This window comes from Suillus fuscotomentosus (assembly GCF_016647785.1).
Source record: "Suillus fuscotomentosus strain FC203 chromosome Unknown F5891scaffold_41, whole genome shotgun sequence".
NCBI classification, from domain to species: Eukaryota; Fungi; Basidiomycota; class Agaricomycetes; order Boletales; family Suillaceae; genus Suillus; species Suillus fuscotomentosus.
Genome location: NW_024539553.1, coordinates 213,853 through 231,362, shown reverse-complemented (window position 1 = coordinate 231,362; position 17,510 = coordinate 213,853). Strand labels below are relative to the sequence as shown.

Genomic DNA, 17,510 nt, shown 5'->3' with positions numbered 1-17,510 from the left:
CAGGATGAAGTAATTGAGATTTTTGATACACAGAACATTGGAAAAACAGAGGCAAAAAATTTAACATGATTGTAAATTGTTATTTGAGGAACAATGAATGAAAAATATAGACTGTTTCTTGAGGGAAAATGACTCATTTTTAGATTATGTCTTGCATACAGAAAATCTTCAATACATTCATTATTTTTTTCAATGTTTTGATACACACAATGCAAGGAAATTTCTATCTTCTAATTCAATGTTTTTTAGATGTTTTGTGGAGGAAAATGAGGAAATGCCTGCAGTGTCTGTATTCACTGAGTTTTATGTTGACCACACTGAGCCTTTAAAGGTGCTGGAACATTACAAGAATAAAGATCAATGTCAGAAATTTCCAGAGATGCCTTGTGAGTATTCTGTATTGGGACACTATTTAGGTAGTATTGGAAGTAAATTCCCAGGGGGTGACTTACTTGCAAGTGTGCCTAGAGCACTTCCAAGTTGATTCCAATGTATTATCAATACTGATTCAAATTGCTAACCTTGCCTCATTGATTCCAAATCTTGACTTCTCCCATCATTCTCTAACTGTATATACTGCTATTAACATGGCCCCAAACCGATGAAACATGGACCGGTCTAGTGTAAATATATTGCTTCAACATCATCCAACAAGCAAGTCAGTTGTCAATATTGTAATAGCCCATACTCAGCATGTAGGATTAAATCCCATGAACAAGGATGCTTGAGGAAATGAAATAAAAAAAACAATGAGAAGGATTTTGCAGCACTCGCAGTATGTGCAGTGGAGGAGGAACTGCACAGGAAAGGTAAGTGATCACACATCCTGTCTTCATTAACATGATATTATTGACAAGTTTTACTGATAATAATTCTCGCATAATTGTTAGAGGTCCATCAAGAGAAAAGACAGCACCATCATAAGGAGCAGATGATGATGTCTTCTGTTGCTACTGCCACTACTGTGTTGGTCCCAAATTCAGGAATAGTCCTGGATCTGGATCACTTGCCCAATTAGCCTGATCAATGGTTTGACATCAGCTCTACTACAGGTCTGTCATTTTAAGGCAGTCAAATGTCATTGATATGATGAGTATCAGTGGAGATGCATGCCAATGTATGTATTGTTATTCTTATTCATGATGTGCTCCCTTTCTGATTTTAATTGCAGATTCAGAATCAGATACAAGCATGGGAATCCCTGCGCATATCACCCTATCATTAGTCCCAATTGCACCTTCAACTTGCTCCAATCTCAATACCTTCAAGATGGAATACCACCCACACAGCGGCCATGTGACCTCTATAGACACATTCTTCACCTTTAGATACAAAGAGCATCAACAGTCATCTGTCATCAATGATGAACCCTGGCAGCCTTTTTCCTGTCGTGCGGACTTTGAGCTTGCTGAACTTGCACACCAGGCTACCTTGAACAAGAATCAAACAGATGAGCTGTTGTGGCTCATCTGGAGAATTGCTGATGGCCAAGCCAAATTTACGTTGAAGTCTCATGGCAATGTTTTGAAAGCCTGGAACAGGGCAGCCGGTCAAATGACACCTGTGAGAGAAGAATGTAATTTCATTTTATTGCAGTCATATTATATGTTCTCTTAGTTCGAGAAGCACACCATCACCGTCCAGCACAAGTGTGAGGATCTTAAGTATGATGTATATACATGGCTATTGTGGGACTGGGCCTTAGACTTGTTACAAGACCCACTGCTGGCACCCCATTTTTTTTGGATGCACAGCAGTCATACAAGCATAATGGGACACATTACAAGCACTTTGTACATGAACCTTGGACTGGAGACCATTGGTGGAAAGTTCAAGTATGCATGTCTTTTGTATTATCGTCCATTTGTGATTCTAAATGATATCCTTCTTTGCATATTAAATCTGACAGTCATCTTTGCCTGAAAATGGTGTCCCATTCACATTTATATCATATGCAGATAAAACACATCTATCTTCTGCCTGTTTTAGAAACAACAATACAGCGAGGCACAAACAAGGCTCCAGACTGTATCTATAAATGTTGTAAGGTCACACATTACCTAGTCTGCTATACTTGAGATGACAAGTGTGTTCGACCCTAAAGGGGAAGTGAGTGCAGCAAGGATCTAGTAGTATGCGCTGAAGGTGGTACTGGTTGGCCAATGTGAAGCATGAGAAAGTGCAGGTGTGCATGAGACACGAAGGCATGGGAACATGTGCGCGTACTGTGCGAAGCGCAGGAAAGCACATGTGTATATGCAGAAACAAGAGAGAGTAAGAGTGAATTTGCTTAAGTGATGATATGATGTAAGATAAGAGATGTGAGATGCGATGTGCCAAAGAATAGATTTCAACTATGTTCTGCTAGGTAGTAAGTGGTGAAAGTTAGGTCAACCAAAAGGTGTCTACTGCTGGCACTTATATATGGCACCTAAGCGCTGTCATGTGGAGCTGAAGCGCTACCGAGTAAGGTATGTAAAGATATATGTAAGTAAGGGTCCATGATAAAAATAAAGGTGGAACAATATGCAAATAAGGGAAATGGAAATATACGCACTAGAGAGCTTGGTGGACAGTGGATGGATGCTTCTGGATGGCTGGCGCTATAGGGCACTCAAGCGTGGGAAAGTGTGCGTGCGCATATACATCGTGAAGTGCAGGAAGTGTGTGCACATGGCACACATTGCGTGGGGAAGCTGCACCTCATATAGGAATAGCTGTGGATAGCACACAGAGTGGTGCTGCAAGTTCGTGCCATGTACTCCCTAGTGAAAACTGCCATATCACGCAATGAGAGGCATGAGTCTCTACACCATACAGTCAAAGCCTACCCTGTCTTCGCATGATGTGGAAACTTGCCTGTCAATATTAGGAACACAGATGGACTCGGCGGTGGGCAAATGGTTGGCTGGCTCCCAATAGTAAGTGAAATTAGTCTTACTTTCAAGTTTCATTGGTGAAGGAGTTCTTTTGCGCAGGTTCCTGACAACTCTGATGAGGATGGAAAACTCACGTATGTCAATCTCAAATGTGTCATATGGCACAAGGCATTCTTCAAGCTACTGGAAACTATTATAATCTATGCTGAGACAGGGTATGTGTACATGTGCTATGACAGCATCATGAGATGGCTGTATGTGTTCATCTTGCTCTTATTGGCCGATTATAAAGAGCAGTAATGTCATTTTGAACTATTTTCTGTTGGTGTTTTCTGATTTAATCTTAGGTGCATGATGGTGCTAATAAGAGGAACCAATTGTCACTGTCCCTGTCCTATCTGCCTCATCCCTTCAGACAAACTCTACAACAACACTTCTACTTATCCAACTTGATCATCCAAAGATGCAAAAGCTTTGGTGGAGCTATGGACTAGGGACCATGTAGCTGGAGAAAAGACACCCAAAGAACAGGGCCTACGGCCTATTGAGGTCAGCATCTGCAATCAAATGTACTCATAATTGGCCCCCATTAATGACAACACCTTATAGAATGTCTTCTGGAAAGTCCCAAACTCCAATCCTCACTACACAATTTCGCAGGACCATTTACATGTGTATCATATGGGTCAATGGAAACATCTTTTTGGTGAGCTCAAACAATGCCTTGCAGCCCTTGGATGCAATGCCGACAAGAAACTGGACGACCAGTGAGTTTTGATTGTCTGGACTCTTATTAAGTAACTCTATTTAATTGCTTACAGGTTCAATGCCTTCCCGTGATGGCGCAATCTAAATCATTTTGATTGGGTTACTAATATCATTTACAGTGATGGTAACAAACTTCAGGATATCTCCAAGGTACGACATCACTTCATGACAATCAGTTCTCCATTTTAATGAGTTTCTCTTCCTATAGCAAATCTTGTATGCCGCTCAGAACATACTTACACGCACAGCGGATGAAGTTGGCTATGCACTACTACAGTGTATAGCGAGCTACCTACATATCGACATGTATATTTCACTCAAGGTTCAAACTGAAAGCACAATTGCTGCAGGGAGGGCAGAGGTGTTAGAGTTTCAGAATCGCTTAGAGGTACATGACATTGTGACCCCGTGATTTACATGTACTAATAGTATCAACTCACTTGTGATTGATATCTCAGGAGTACATTAAGATTGTCAAGAAGACTGAACCAGACATGATGAAGAATTGGAACTTCCCGAAGATTCATTCTGGAAAGCATATATTCAACAATATCATGGCAAAAGGTACCGCACGGAATGTCAGCACTCGACCAAATGAGAAGCAACATGGCCCAATCAAATGTTGGTATCTATGGCAAACCAATCATAAGGATATTACTAATCAGGTATGTTGATGCATTTCTAACTCCCAATGAGTTGCTCCACACTAGTACTAACTTTGTGTAATATCAATTAACAGATTCTTGAGCTCAATCATAGGAGCATTGTCTCTGAATTTATTTGCAGCCATATCGAGTGCCTTGATGAAGCACGATGCAAACTCATACTCTCACAGGAAGAACTTAAGGACATGGATGAGGATGATGAGCCATTTGAAGAACATTTTCATCTTAATTCACCCCTCAAGAATCATACAACCCTTGCGCAGCTGGAGGAAGAGAATAAATCAATTTGTGTGTTTCACCAGTTCTGGAAGAAACTCGCAACATTTCTCAATCATTTCCTTCCCTCCCACAACACACCATTACCAGAGAAAATAACGTGGTTGAGGCTTTCAGCACAAGACAGGGTAAATGCTCTTTCCTTACTGTTATTCAAATCTGACATGATGTGTCAAAAGATCCACAAATATTGATACTTGAAAGTGAATTATGAATCTACTGCCGACTGGAAGCTAGCTACTGACTACCTGCGGTCCAATGCAAGTTTCCATGGCAAAGAGCAGCATGACTGTGCTCTAATACACACACAAGACAAGGATGGCCACGACAAAAATATCATTGTGAAGATATTGTATATATTCAAGTACAGCATTGGTGACCGCACCTTAGATCTTGTGCTTGTTCTACCCATAGATGCCTTAATTGGCCCACGTTGGCGTATGGATCAGGAATTGTGACTAACTCAACTTTGCGCACGACTCACTTCTTCATCTGAGTTTATCACACTTCATTCCATCATTTTTGGTGCTCTCCTTGTTCCAGATTTTGCTAATGATGGAGATTATTTTCTTGTAGATACCATGGATGCTGACATGTTTCTTTGTACCATACATTCATTATAGTACCCCCATCCCTACCAAGATTGCAAGTAGAACTACTCCATTTTACCGCAGCTTCCTGGTCATGTGCTCGCTTCATTACGCACCTTTCACCTGTCCAGAGTACCCTCCTTCATCTTCTAACTCACAAGTAAAGCTCCCCCATTTCATCACATATGCACTTCATCATGCCAAACTCCATTCTTCTGTAACCTTCACTACCTTCATCCTGCCCCAGAACCTCAAGGTGCCCTTTCCTACCTCATCACTCAACCCACAACAAGACATTCTGACCCATTCTATGGTCATAAGCAGGTTTCCCGATCATGTGCTTGCTTCATTACACATCTTTTACCTGTCCAGAGTACCCTCCTTTGTCTTCTAACTCACAAGTAAAGCTCCCCCATTTCATTGCATACGCACTTCATCATGCCAAACTTCATTCTTCTGTAACCTTCACTGCTTTTATCCTGCCCCAGCAACTCAAAATGCACTTTCCTGCTGGCAGGCTTTAATTCCCGTTTATGTGCTCACTTCATTATGCATCTTTTGCCCATGCAACAATTGTATTATGTATTCAAGTAAGTCGTGATGATATTGTATTTAATTTGTGTGTGTGATACTGATATGATGCTGCCACTCTATTACATCCACAGGGTTTGTTGTGACATCATCTGGACAATGCTGCAACCTTCACCGAAACCTGAAACACTCATCATTACATATTTTCAACAAGTCTGAGGCGTGTATTAACTCGTTATCTAATGTTGCATGTTATCATTATTACTTTCAAAGTATATGTTAGGGCTGATTTAAAGCTCATGCAACTGATTGAGACTCCAGTCTGCTGTTCTTAAAGTCCACTTCAATGTGCTCCTCACTCACTATGATTGATATGCCTCCAATTCAGCACAACCAAGGCAAAGACTTTACTCAAGAAATCGATGACATCAACAGCAACTCCACTGACTCAGATGGAACTGACAGCCTTGGTGATTCAGATTTGAATGATGATGCAAACTTATTGCGGATTCGGGATGTGGTTGTCACTCCAGCTGCTAATGCATCCACTCAAGATCTTCGCAAGGTAAGATCTTTTTGTTACATATGGTCAATATTTATAATCATCATATCTATTAATAGGTGCTTGAAATCACACAAAAACTCCTTCTCGACATAGACAGAAAGCACTGGGAGACATTAAAGAAGGTCACTTTACTCAAGGCTACAGTCTCAAAAGGTCAGAAGATGAAGCTTACCAAGAAAGATCTTGCCCTTGTGGCCAAGGAAGACAGCATCAGAAATTTTGGATGCAAGTTCTCAATCACACACTGCTTACAGGTCAAAACATCAATTTTTTCCTTGTGCAGGGCACCTCCCAGAATTAACCTCTTGAGCAAGGAGTGGTGGCTCTCACTACTATTGATTCAGGATGGCATCAAAGCCAAACTTTTCCAATTTATCCCACCAGCTGACCACAATATGATGGCTCATAAAAACTTTGGCTCCCATGTAAGTGTTTCCATCTGTGATCCTGCTCAATGATAAACTTATGGCCTTTGCAGTTTGTGAAAGGTGTCAACAATGTTCATGCTGAAATGCTCTTGGATGTCAAGTCATGTGCAGCAGCTATTTTTGGTTTGGATGCCAAGTTTTTCATACAAGGTTATACACAGGACATGGAGCCTGCTTGCAAATCTCTGCTCTTCAATCCCCAAGGCCTATATACAAAGTTTGCACTAGTTCTTTTCCCTCGTCCAGACCATATTGTCAGAGATGAATTTCTGAAAACTGCCAAACTCGTTTATGTAGGTTCTTCCCTTCTCTCTAAGTAGAACTAGTTAAATGGCATTTGTAGATTCTGAAAGTGTTACTCTTTGGCCAATCGTCACTTGCTGCCCATGCAGTTCCCACTCCAAAAACAAAGGCTAAAATATAGGAGTTACACACTGCAACTCCTGGTCTCATTGCAGCAGCAGCCATCATTGTATGTTTTTTCTTCCTACATTGCATAATGTTGATGCTTACAAATTTCAGGCTATATTTGTTCTATCTAGCAACAAAGAGTTGGTCAAAGTCAGCGACAAATCTCGCATACCATACAAAGACTACCATAACTACTATCGACAATCGCTCTTGACTGGAGGTGCCTGGGCAGATGGAGTTTCAACTTCTTCAACAACTTGCTGTTTGCCACTTCTTCTTCCGCTGCATTGAGTCTCCTCAATTCAGACTTGTTAGTCGGCGACTCAACAAGTGGTCCACATGACAGCTGGGAAGAAATGTTTGAGTGTGCAATGGAGACTGAAGCTGAACTACCAGAACTGGATGTCAGCCCGGTCATTGAAGTGCCTCCTTTTGCACCTCCTACTGCACCCCAATCAATCTCTGCAGCCATGCAAGGTCTAGCTTTGGCTGAGGACCATCATCAAGACCCACTACCTGTGGCAGTTAATGAGGACAAGCCAGAACTACCTGCATTAGTGCTCGAGGCTCCTGTTGCTGCCCAGAAGCCAAAGCTAAAGCCAAAGCCAAAGCTGAGGTGGAAGGGCAAGGCTGATGTTACTAATAACAATACTTCGGAAGATCAAGGTCTTGCTAACTTTGAACCATTGTCAGCATAAGTAATATAATAAATAGTGCCAAACAATTACAATGAACTTGGAATGTTTTTGAATCACACTCACTTACATTCCAACCATGATGACTAGTGATGTGTGTGGCCTGGCTTCAGGCTGTGGGCCAGGCCAGGCCAGAATAAGCCAGGCCAAGCCAGGCCAAAGGTCACGGCCTGACCATGGCTTTGGCCTGGCTCAGGATGTTGAAAAGCCAAAGCCAAAGCCCAGGCTGTGGCTTTGGTACTTAGTAAGTGTAGTTAGTAACCTCACATCTATTTTTGTTTCTCCGAAGTTTCTGTTGCTACCTGCAACTCATTTTTATATCACACCATGTCAGAAAACAGTGAGTTGCCAATTCCACATCATCATAACTTACTTTTGTGTCATAGGTGCATTTATTGTTATCTGATGTAGAGACTGACAGCTTTGTGGCCTCGTAGAGGTCTAATTTCTGATGCATGTAGACATGCTAATCATCACCCAAATCATTCCTGTCATATCTGACTCGATATGTACCAAACCCAAAAACATCGGACATCACATCAGGTTTCACATCGGTGAAGGTACAACAATTCAGATGGTGAGTCTGAACAATGTTGGGTCTTGCAGGACCTAGCTGCTATTCGACCCTAAAGGGTTTCTGGACTAGGCTTAAGGCTCAGAGGAGAGGAAATATCATAGAAAACTGCTGAGCACTCAGACTCATACTGATACTGGTGAAAAGATTGCTTGCTTATGTAAGCTACAAAAGTGCCAACATAAAATAAGGTAAAAACAGTCTCTATAAGCCCAGCCAGAAATGAATCCCTACATAGGATTTCACATCAGACTATCGGATATTGTGCGGACTCGTCCTACCTATGTACAGTCTCATTGTGCTAGCCTCACTAGGTGTGTAGTTACTTGTTTTCACATCCCTAACATTTCAGACCGCGTTATTACATGTATTCTCATGATCCGCAGTACATCATGTCTTATTACATACATAGAACATCAGATCCAAAACATTGCACTACTACTTTCGCCTATAGGGTTCCGTATTTTTATGTATCTACATAAATATTGGACTCCCCATAGCTTCTTCATCATCCAAGTAGAGGAGAGTCATTCTCCGACACTTAGGGGTCAAATCCGATATTTCGTAGTTCTTAGTTAACATTGTGAATATCATTGTTCCTTTACCATCTGTATCCTTCATCGTTATTATTGTGCACACCACTCGCTTTTCCAATGCTCACTATCATGTTACTATTAGTTTCCGATAACCCAAACCCAAACCCGACAAACCCGAAAACATCAGACATCGTAATTATACCTTCAGACATTGTTTCCTGCACTCGGATTATTGACCCCACATCACTCACTGACCCCCAAAACTATTCCCAGACCGCAGACCCCTGGGTCAAATGCACTTGTCTCACCAAGTATAGCAGACTAGGCAGTGCAAGACCACAACATAAATATATCAGTTTGGAGCCATCTTTGTATAGCCCCACTCTGTGTTGTATTCCTACACTGAGTTGGCCTACTTCATGCTCCCTACACTACTCGAACTCGAGCACATTACTTGATGTCTTCCTTCCTTCCTGCTTGTCTCATCTCATCCATCTCCTCTCCCTCATTCTCCTCACTCTCATCTGCTGTCCGCATTCATCTGAGCCATGTCAGCAGTTGCTGACATGCACTGGGCGTTTGCGCATGGTGTCTGTGGTCTCTTCCATTCCCCTTTGTTTGGGTCTGGCCATAATGAACCACTGTCCCATTGGCCTTGAAGTGGTGTGCCAGGAGTCCAGAAAAACCCAAATGGCCAAGTAGGCAAATAGCACATCTCCTATATGACAAGGTCAGTCATTTTGCAAACAAGTAACTTGACTTTGTTACCTCAAAACCACAGGCCAGTCGGCACTTCACCCACACGCTCCAGTCCAACCAGGAGATTAAATGCATCACATCCTCCTTCTATTTGCCCATGAGAGTATGTATGTGATCAACTTCAGGGCACTGTTCTGGTCGACTCCTAAATTCATTCTGGAAGCCCACATCTTCATGATGATGCAACATATTTCATGTGTAGTGTCCTGCGCCGCCTGCAGGAGCAAACGTTCGGAGGGCATCAATGATATTCCACAATGCGCTATGGAGGCCGTGTGCGATACAGCACATTCCAAAATGTTGTAGTTTGCTGAGTCATTTACATCACTAATCTTTACAACTCACATGTCAGGCATAGCTCATACTCACTTTGTCAGAATCACAAATTCCCTACTTGAGCCATGGCTCAGGCCAGAGCCATCTGAAGCCAAGCCAAAGCCGTGGCTTTTGGGCCAAGCCGGGCCAGAACATCACTAACATTGATGACACTCATATGCCATTGTCCCTGTCGTCAACTCCCATCTTTCCTACAATTTGTCATGCTCAGGTTACTGCCATGTGTAATTTCATCATGGAGATTCTCATTGGGTAAAGGTAAGTACACAATGCAGTTTCCGTTCAGCCCTTGACACTAACATATTGCTATCCTTCTTTATAGGCACTAATAGTAACCTCAGCCATGTCGCTGCATCAAATTATGTGCCACAAGCACCCACAATCTCTGGTGCTCCTCAGGTACAATTGCAGGAGCGATGTTTGTGGCCAGTTCTGATATGGTAAGCTCTTACATTTGCACCAAATCACTGACAAGGCTCGCGAGTTTGGCACCAGTCCTCTTTTTGACAAGATCCTTCCCTTGCTCATGGAACATATTCTTGAGGATCAAGAGTGCCACCTATTTGTGAAGGTCATTGTGTCCTGTACAAGCTCAATGATCTTGTCCATCCGTACATTCACAAAATTCTCATTGTTATTTTGCATCTTCACTGAACAACTGTTATAGAACCATCCTCAGCATTAGATTGATGATGCAGGTCACACATGCATCTGGTGTCTCAGCACTGTGATGCCGCCCTCCACCTGCCCTCAGTTTCTCATATGGACCTCTCACACCCTCCCGCCATCAGCACCCTCATGCCCTCCTGTTGTCTTGTACCCTCCTGTTGTCTCATACCCTTGAACCCAAAAAAATACATCTGCTTGCATTCATTGTCACCTTGTATTTCCTTCTTTTGGATCCACCCCTGGCTATGCTCAGTCCAGCCCAACCACCCTAAGATTGTGCACCAACAAACAGCAGCCAAAGGTGGTGTCAGTATTCAGGGATTGAAGTACCTTATGCTATTAGTATTGTGTATTGTTAGTATTAGCATTATTGTATATATTTGAATAGCATCCAGATTTTAGATTTCCAGGACATGTAGTGATTTAAAGACCTTGGAAGCACACACATGGCTTACAATGACATTCCAAGCTGAGTATATTCAATTATCATTCCCACATTGGAATGGTCTTGGGACCACCTTGGAAGCCCCCCAGTGTCACTGTAGAGACCAATATCCCCGTGGGCTTGCAGGGATCTAAATTCCCAATGTCCTAATCACTTCCTAATATAGCACAACTCATATCTCACCCAGTGCACTTGAGCGCTTCGTCTGCCGCTCATGCGCATGAGCGCTTTGGTTGCACATCAGCATGTGCATTCTTGGTTCCGTCACCCATCCTCTGTCCATCCATTCCATGTCCGTTCGGTTCGTCGGTGCGTATTTCCATCATATTTCCATTTATTCTGACATATCTCCAGCACTTATGGCCATATCTCATATGTTTTGTCATGGACCCTTATATTACATATTATCTCATATCCGCTTTGTTTCTCAGTTCACTTTAGCACCTGACAGCGCTTAACATTACTTAGTATATATACTTGCACCTGAACTGTATAATGATTATCTTTCTGCCCGTACATCATTGGACTCTAAGTCTAAGTTCTCCCTCGTATCTATCAACCAACATTAAGTATCTAAGTACAATACAAGCGCCCACTGCCGTACATTACTAGAAACTCTGTCAAATTGTTTTCCGACTCATTAAGAGTCACTCTGCTCCACCACCTGCACACACATGTTGCCTCCGCTCAGTGCACATTACCGTTATATTTGCTCATTGTCGCTCGTCATCGCTCATTAGCGCTTCCTGTCACTTTTGCTTGCTTGCACTTCACTCATCATCGCGCACCTTATCAGGCTTGACCAAGCGCCCGGTCCAGTGTTTCCCTCCACATATAAACTTAGAGGAACCTTCTCAGTAGCAATCCCCTTGGGTCGACATATAACTCGCTCATCAAGGACTACTTGAGTTCATCTCACACCACCCATTTATCTACACTACCAATTCCTCTTCTACATCGCTTCCAAGCAGCTTCCAAAAATTTTGGGTTGTCTTCCAAGCAAGTTGAAATGCTGCCAGCAAATTGGGGCCTTCCAATCCATTTTAAGCCATGCCAACCCAAAATAGAAATTTCCAACAAATGGTGCTTGGGTGAGCTCACTGATGAACATGAATTTCTTGCTATTTTCCCTATTACACCTGTCAGCCCAATTTTGCCCATCTGATTACATAACTCCTAGAACTACTACATATTTGACCGGAGAATAGAAGTTAAAATACCGCTGTGCAGTGTATGTAGTGAATTTTTTTTGGCCTGGTGTTATGCAGATGGCTGTCGTAATCTCTTTTTTTCCCCAGTGAGGGTGGCTGGGTTGGAGTCTGATTGTTGCAATACTTTACATTATATTGCTTTAAATAATACTGGTATTCAAAGTAAAAACATTAAGGCTCTGAAACGATTCTGAGACGCTCTGAAATGCTCTGAAATGTTCTGAATGATGTTCTGAAAATCGCTCGAAAAGCTTATTTTAAACTCCACTCAAAACACTTAGCACTTCAAATCTCACAAGTCCCCATGCAGGGTTAGGGTTAGATGCATGCACATACAAAAAAAAGCATGTATTTCATAGCTAGTAAACAATGGTAGAGAATGAAGTACTGGTAGAGGGATGCATGTACCCTGACCCGACAGCGACACCGATAGCAACAGTCTCCTCATCCTTAGAGGGTATCATGATAATTGTGCCCTGGTTGAACCTTCCTCTCATCCATCCGCTTGATCTCCTCTGCAGACAAGCGGCCCTTGTCATTGGTGATTGTGATGTGATTTGACTTGCTGGTAGTTCTGTCAGATGCAGAGACGTTCAGGATACCTGATGCGATTTGACTTACTGGTAGTTTTGTCAGATGCGAAGACGTTCAGGATACCATTGGCATCAATGTCAAAGGTGATCTCAATCTGAGGAACACCATGAGGTGCTGGGGGAATGCCAGATAGCTCGAACTTGCTGAGCAAGTTGTTGTCCTTCATGCGCACACGCTCACCCTCGTACACCTGGATCAAGACACCAGGTTGGTTGTCCAAGAATGTCGAGAATGTCTCAGACTTCTTGGTGGGGATGGTGGTGTGGCGCTTGGTGGGGATGGTGGTGTGGCGCGCTTGGTGGAGATGGTGGTGTGGCGCTTGGCGGGGATGGTGGTGTGGTGCTTGGCGGGGATGGTGGTGTGGCGCTTGGTGGGGATGGTGGTGTGGCGCTTGGTGGGGATGGTGGTGTTGTGGCGCTTGGTGGGGACGGTGGTGTGGCGCTTGGTGGGGACGGTGGTATTGTGCTTGGTGGAGATGGTGGTGAGGCACTTGGTGGGGACGGTGGTGTTGCGCTTGGTGGAGATGGTGATGTGGTGCTTGGTGGAGATGGTAGTGTTGTGCTTGGTGGGGACAGTGGTGTTGTGCTTGGTGGGGACGACAGCAGCACTTACCACAAAAATTTAAACTCCGCTTGAATCTTGCTTAGATCGATTTGAGTCATCGATCGGAGATGATGATAAGATACCAGCCCCAATGCCTCACCAGTCACAATGTCAAGCACTCCTCCAACAGATAGATTTGGCTAGCCTAGATGTCGCTATGGCATGGGTTGAACATACCACACAAGATGATGGTAGTTCAGACTCAGCTATGTCTGATATTAGGACCCCATCCCCCAACTCCCCCATGTCCCCCATGTCCCCCATGTCCCCCATGTCCATGTCCAACACTTCAGAACATTCTGGCAACTCAAGTGTCAACTCAATTGCAATCCATGAGCAATTTGCTCAACTTCTTAGCTCACTTACTGCCCTTCAGGATGAAGTAGAGATGACCCATGTCCTTCACTGACCCGATGAGCCCCCTATGCGAGCTCCACAGATCCAGCTACTTGATCACTTCTCTATTCATCGCCCCTACCTATTCCAAAAGAAGTTATGTGTTGCTCCAGAAATATTCGATGATATCCTTGATGAGATCAGTGACCATCCTATCTTCCATAATCAATCCAACAATCCCCAATTTCCTGTTGCCATCCAACTTGTAATATTTCTTAACCGTGGGTCTGTGTTGGCCACTATGGCAATGCAATCTCAAATAAGGATGTCTGCCAGTGGGCAGGTGTTAGCATCGGGTCAGTTACGAACTGCACTAATCATGTCATGATGGCCCTGCTTGCCAAGCATGACAAATTCATATTCTTCCCCACTCTTGACTCTGATGAAGCTGGTCATTCCCAGAAGTATGTTCAGGACAATACTTGCCCAGAGTGGCGGAATGGTATCCTAGCTGCTGATGGATCATTGATAACTCTTTGTGACAAGCCAGGTCTCTATGGTGAGACTTTTTATAGTAGGAAGTCTCAGTACTCCCTCAACTGCCAGATATTTTATTTTACAGCCCTTTCTCTAATTTAAATTCCTTTAGGCAGTTGTTATGATCCATAATCTTGCTATAGCATATTATGCTATTGGTCACACCGGCAGTGCACATGATGCATATGCATTCCAATCTACTCATATTTACCATCATGCAACATTTCTTGGAGATAACCATTGGATCTGGGCAGATAGTGCCTACCCATTAGAGCCATGATGCATCCCCCCTTTCAAGAAGCCTGTCAATGGGGCCTTAACCAGTGACCAGAAGGCATTTAACACTGCCCTTTCCAGAGTATGTGTGTTATTTTATTTTTCCTTGTGTCCATTTATTTTTGGTGATTTAGGTTTGTGTCCGGGTAGAGCATGCATATATTTCTTACTGGGTCCAGTGCTGCCTTATCCTTCACAACATGGTGATTCAGTTTGAAGAGCACCGTGGGATCAAGAGTACAACTGAAGAATCAGCCCTCCAGGCCTATATGCCTGCAGTGGACACAGATCATGATGTAGATGAGTTGGGTCCTGGAGATACATCATATCAAGGTACTTCTGGACACCAAGTTCATTCAAAGTTGATGGAATATTTGTTGAACTAACAAGACAAATGTATTGGCAACATATCTAAAACATAGGAGCAAGCATGTAACAACATATATGGGCCCAGAAAGTATGTAAATATATGTATGATGAGACAGAGAACATATAACATGAATGGTATGCAAAACATGAGGTGCAAGAGTATAACAAACCACTGGTACAACAGAAGCGGATGATGACGACGACAATGATAAAGCCTACACTAATCAGCCACACCTCCCTTCAATTTGAGAAGCTCGATTTCGAGCTGAAGGGCGGCTTTGCACTCAGCATGAACCTTGGCTTGAGCTTCAAGAACTTGAAGGTCAAGAGTCTTGGACTCTTGACAGCACTGATGTACTACAATGGCCTCGCTGCATTTGAGCTGCACTTTCTCACGTTGGAAGTCGAGGTCACGTTCCTGATGGAGAGCGTTGACCTTGGCGATCTTGTACTCAGAGGCGGCCGCCTTTGCAGTGTAGATATAGGACATGTTGCTGGTTAGTGTCTCAACTTTCCCGCAAACGCTCCCAATGTCCGACGCAATATTCTTCCCAAGGTGCAATTTTTTCACACTGCTATCGTTGAGCATGGTCTGTAGGTGTGAGGAGGAAGATGGCGACAAAAGTCCCGAGGATGTAGAGTGTGTCGTCATCTTCATGGACAACAATGCAACAGATGATGGTGGGTTCGGTGAGCGCATGGGTCCATGGCCCATCACACAATCGGCATGGGTTTTGAATGTTCCGAGGGATGAGCGGTTGTGGGTGTGTGTGTGCATGTGCATGTGGAGTGGGGAGGGGGAGGAGAGCGGGCATTTGTTGGAAAGGGACTGCTGGATTGTGAGTGCTTCTTCATGCTCTACCTCCCCCTGATCCTTCTGCATGGTGATGTCTTGCTCATCATAGTCAAGCTCCTCGCCCATGGTGAAGTCATTGAAGTTGGGAGGAGGGTTGGCGGGAGGGTTGGCGGGAGGGTTGGCAGGAGGAGAGTTGGCAGGAGGAGGGTTGGCGAGAGGAGGGTTGGCGGGAGGATGGTGGGCGGGAGGAGCATTGGCGGGAGGATCATTTACGGGAGGAGGGTTGGCGGGAGGATGGTCTTCAAGAGGGTTGGCAGGAGGATGGCCTTCGGCACTGTCAACGTGCTCGTCTTCAACAGGAGCATTGTCACCGATGATCATCGGATCATCAGGATTGGGGGGGGAGGCTTTTCCTTTTCCTTTGCTCCTTGGTTGCATCAGGGCTTTGAAGTCCCCTGCGCGATCTGTACCAGGAGCAGAAGAGAAGGTTTTGGCAGCATACACAGGGTTATCTCTCCAGATCTCATCGAGATCTTCGTACCGCGGGAAGTCGCTTAAAACTTGCGCTACAACAAATTTAGTTTTACTTGATCATTATTTAAAAAAATGTACCTAGTAAATTCACTGCGGTGCCAGGTTCCTCCGGATTGACTCCAGCACCCGTCTGCTTGAAGCGTGCATGATGGGTCTTATATTTGCCCTTGAGACTAAGTGTAGTGTTTAGTATATACATGGAAAGGGGGAGGAAACATATGAAAAACTTACTAAGTGAGGCGGTTGCCCACAGCCTGGGTGAACTTCATCTGATCCTCAGCATACATCAACTGGTACATCTCGTGGTTCTCGAATATATGTTTGGCGATGATGGTGTAGAGACTCATGCCTCTCATGGCCTGATATGGCAGTTTTCACTAGGGAGTACATAGCACGAACTTGTAGTGTCACTCTGTGCACTACCCGCAGCTATCTCTATATGAGGCGCAGCTTTCCCGCGCAACGCGCGCACACTTCCCGTGCTTCATGATGTATATGCGCGTGCGCTTTCCCACGCTTGATCGCCCTATAGTGCCAGCCATCCGGGAGCATCCATCCACTGTCCACCAAGCTCTCTAGTGCGTGTATTTCCGTTTCCCTTATTTGCATATCATTCCACCTTTATTTTTATCATGGACCCTTACTTATATATATCTTTACATACTAGACCTTACTTGGTAGCGCTTCGGCTCCGCATGACAGCGCTTAGGTACCGTATTTAAGCGCCAGCAGTACCTTACCACTCCTCACCTTACCTTACTGCACCTTTCACCTTACTGGTTACTACCCACTTACTACTTAGCAGAACATAGTAGAAATCTATTCCTTTACATCTTGCATCTCTCGTCTCTTGATTTGCATCATATCATCACTTAAGCTTAGTCTCACTCATTTCCGCATACCTGTGCGCACTTTCCCACGCTTCGCGCAGCATGCGCGCGCATTCCCACGCTTCGTGCCTTGCGCGCACCTGCACTTTCTTGTGCTTCGCTTTAGCGCACACTTCTAGATCCTTGCTGCACTCGCTTCCCCTTTAGGGTTGAACGCACTTGTCTTCTCAAGTATAGCAGACTAGGCAACGCACGACCTACAACATTAACAGATACAGTCAGGAGCCTCGTTCGCGC

The 17,510-nt window shown here is 44.0% G+C and overlaps 5 protein-coding genes across 5 annotated transcripts; 2 read left to right on the top strand and 3 right to left on the bottom strand.

Annotated features, from left to right (window-relative positions):
- Positions 1-1,269: 1,269 nt before the first annotated feature.
- Positions 1,270-5,046, top strand: F5891DRAFT_1129601 (uncharacterized protein; the record flags this gene model as incomplete). The annotated part of the gene is made up of 13 exons (XM_041364413.1): positions 1,270-1,563; positions 1,618-1,756; positions 2,881-2,921; positions 2,979-3,175; positions 3,227-3,270; positions 3,343-3,428; positions 3,489-3,646; positions 3,767-3,797; positions 3,856-4,035; positions 4,106-4,312; positions 4,387-4,759; positions 4,793-4,929; positions 4,954-5,046. The coding sequence occupies 13 exons, from the start codon at positions 1,270-1,272 to the stop codon at positions 5,044-5,046; spliced, it is 1,980 nt and encodes a 659-aa protein (XP_041223750.1).
- Positions 5,047-6,073: 1,027 nt separating this feature from the next.
- F5891DRAFT_982072 (uncharacterized protein) lies at positions 6,074-7,811 on the top strand (the record flags this gene model as incomplete). The annotated part of the gene is made up of 7 exons (XM_041377187.1): positions 6,074-6,274; positions 6,331-6,503; positions 6,558-6,699; positions 6,753-6,995; positions 7,127-7,174; positions 7,225-7,333; positions 7,420-7,811. The coding sequence occupies 7 exons, from the start codon at positions 6,074-6,076 to the stop codon at positions 7,809-7,811; spliced, it is 1,308 nt and encodes a 435-aa protein (XP_041223749.1).
- Positions 7,812-9,400: 1,589 nt separating this feature from the next.
- On the bottom strand, positions 9,401-9,784 carry F5891DRAFT_1044825 (uncharacterized protein; the record flags this gene model as incomplete). Its single annotated transcript, XM_041362211.1, has 3 exons — positions 9,687-9,784; positions 9,491-9,636; positions 9,401-9,437 (listed from the first exon to the last, which is right to left on the bottom strand). The coding sequence occupies exons 1-3, from the start codon at positions 9,750-9,752 to the stop codon at positions 9,401-9,403; spliced, it is 249 nt and encodes an 82-aa protein (XP_041223748.1). The 5' UTR covers positions 9,753-9,784.
- A 3,004-nt stretch (positions 9,785-12,788) lies between these two features.
- Positions 12,789-13,200, bottom strand: F5891DRAFT_955926 (putative heat shock cognate protein; the record flags this gene model as incomplete). The annotated part of the gene is made up of 2 exons (XM_041375370.1): positions 12,789-12,940; positions 12,996-13,200. Coding segments are annotated over 2 exons (357 nt in total), but the record flags the coding sequence as incomplete, so codon positions are not given.
- Positions 13,201-15,273: 2,073 nt separating this feature from the next.
- On the bottom strand, positions 15,274-16,739 carry F5891DRAFT_1191152 (uncharacterized protein; the record flags this gene model as incomplete). Its single annotated transcript, XM_041367415.1, has 3 exons — positions 15,274-16,415; positions 16,462-16,556; positions 16,615-16,739. The coding sequence occupies 3 exons, from the start codon at positions 16,737-16,739 to the stop codon at positions 15,274-15,276; spliced, it is 1,362 nt and encodes a 453-aa protein (XP_041223746.1).
- Between the last annotated feature and the right edge of the window lie 771 nt (positions 16,740-17,510).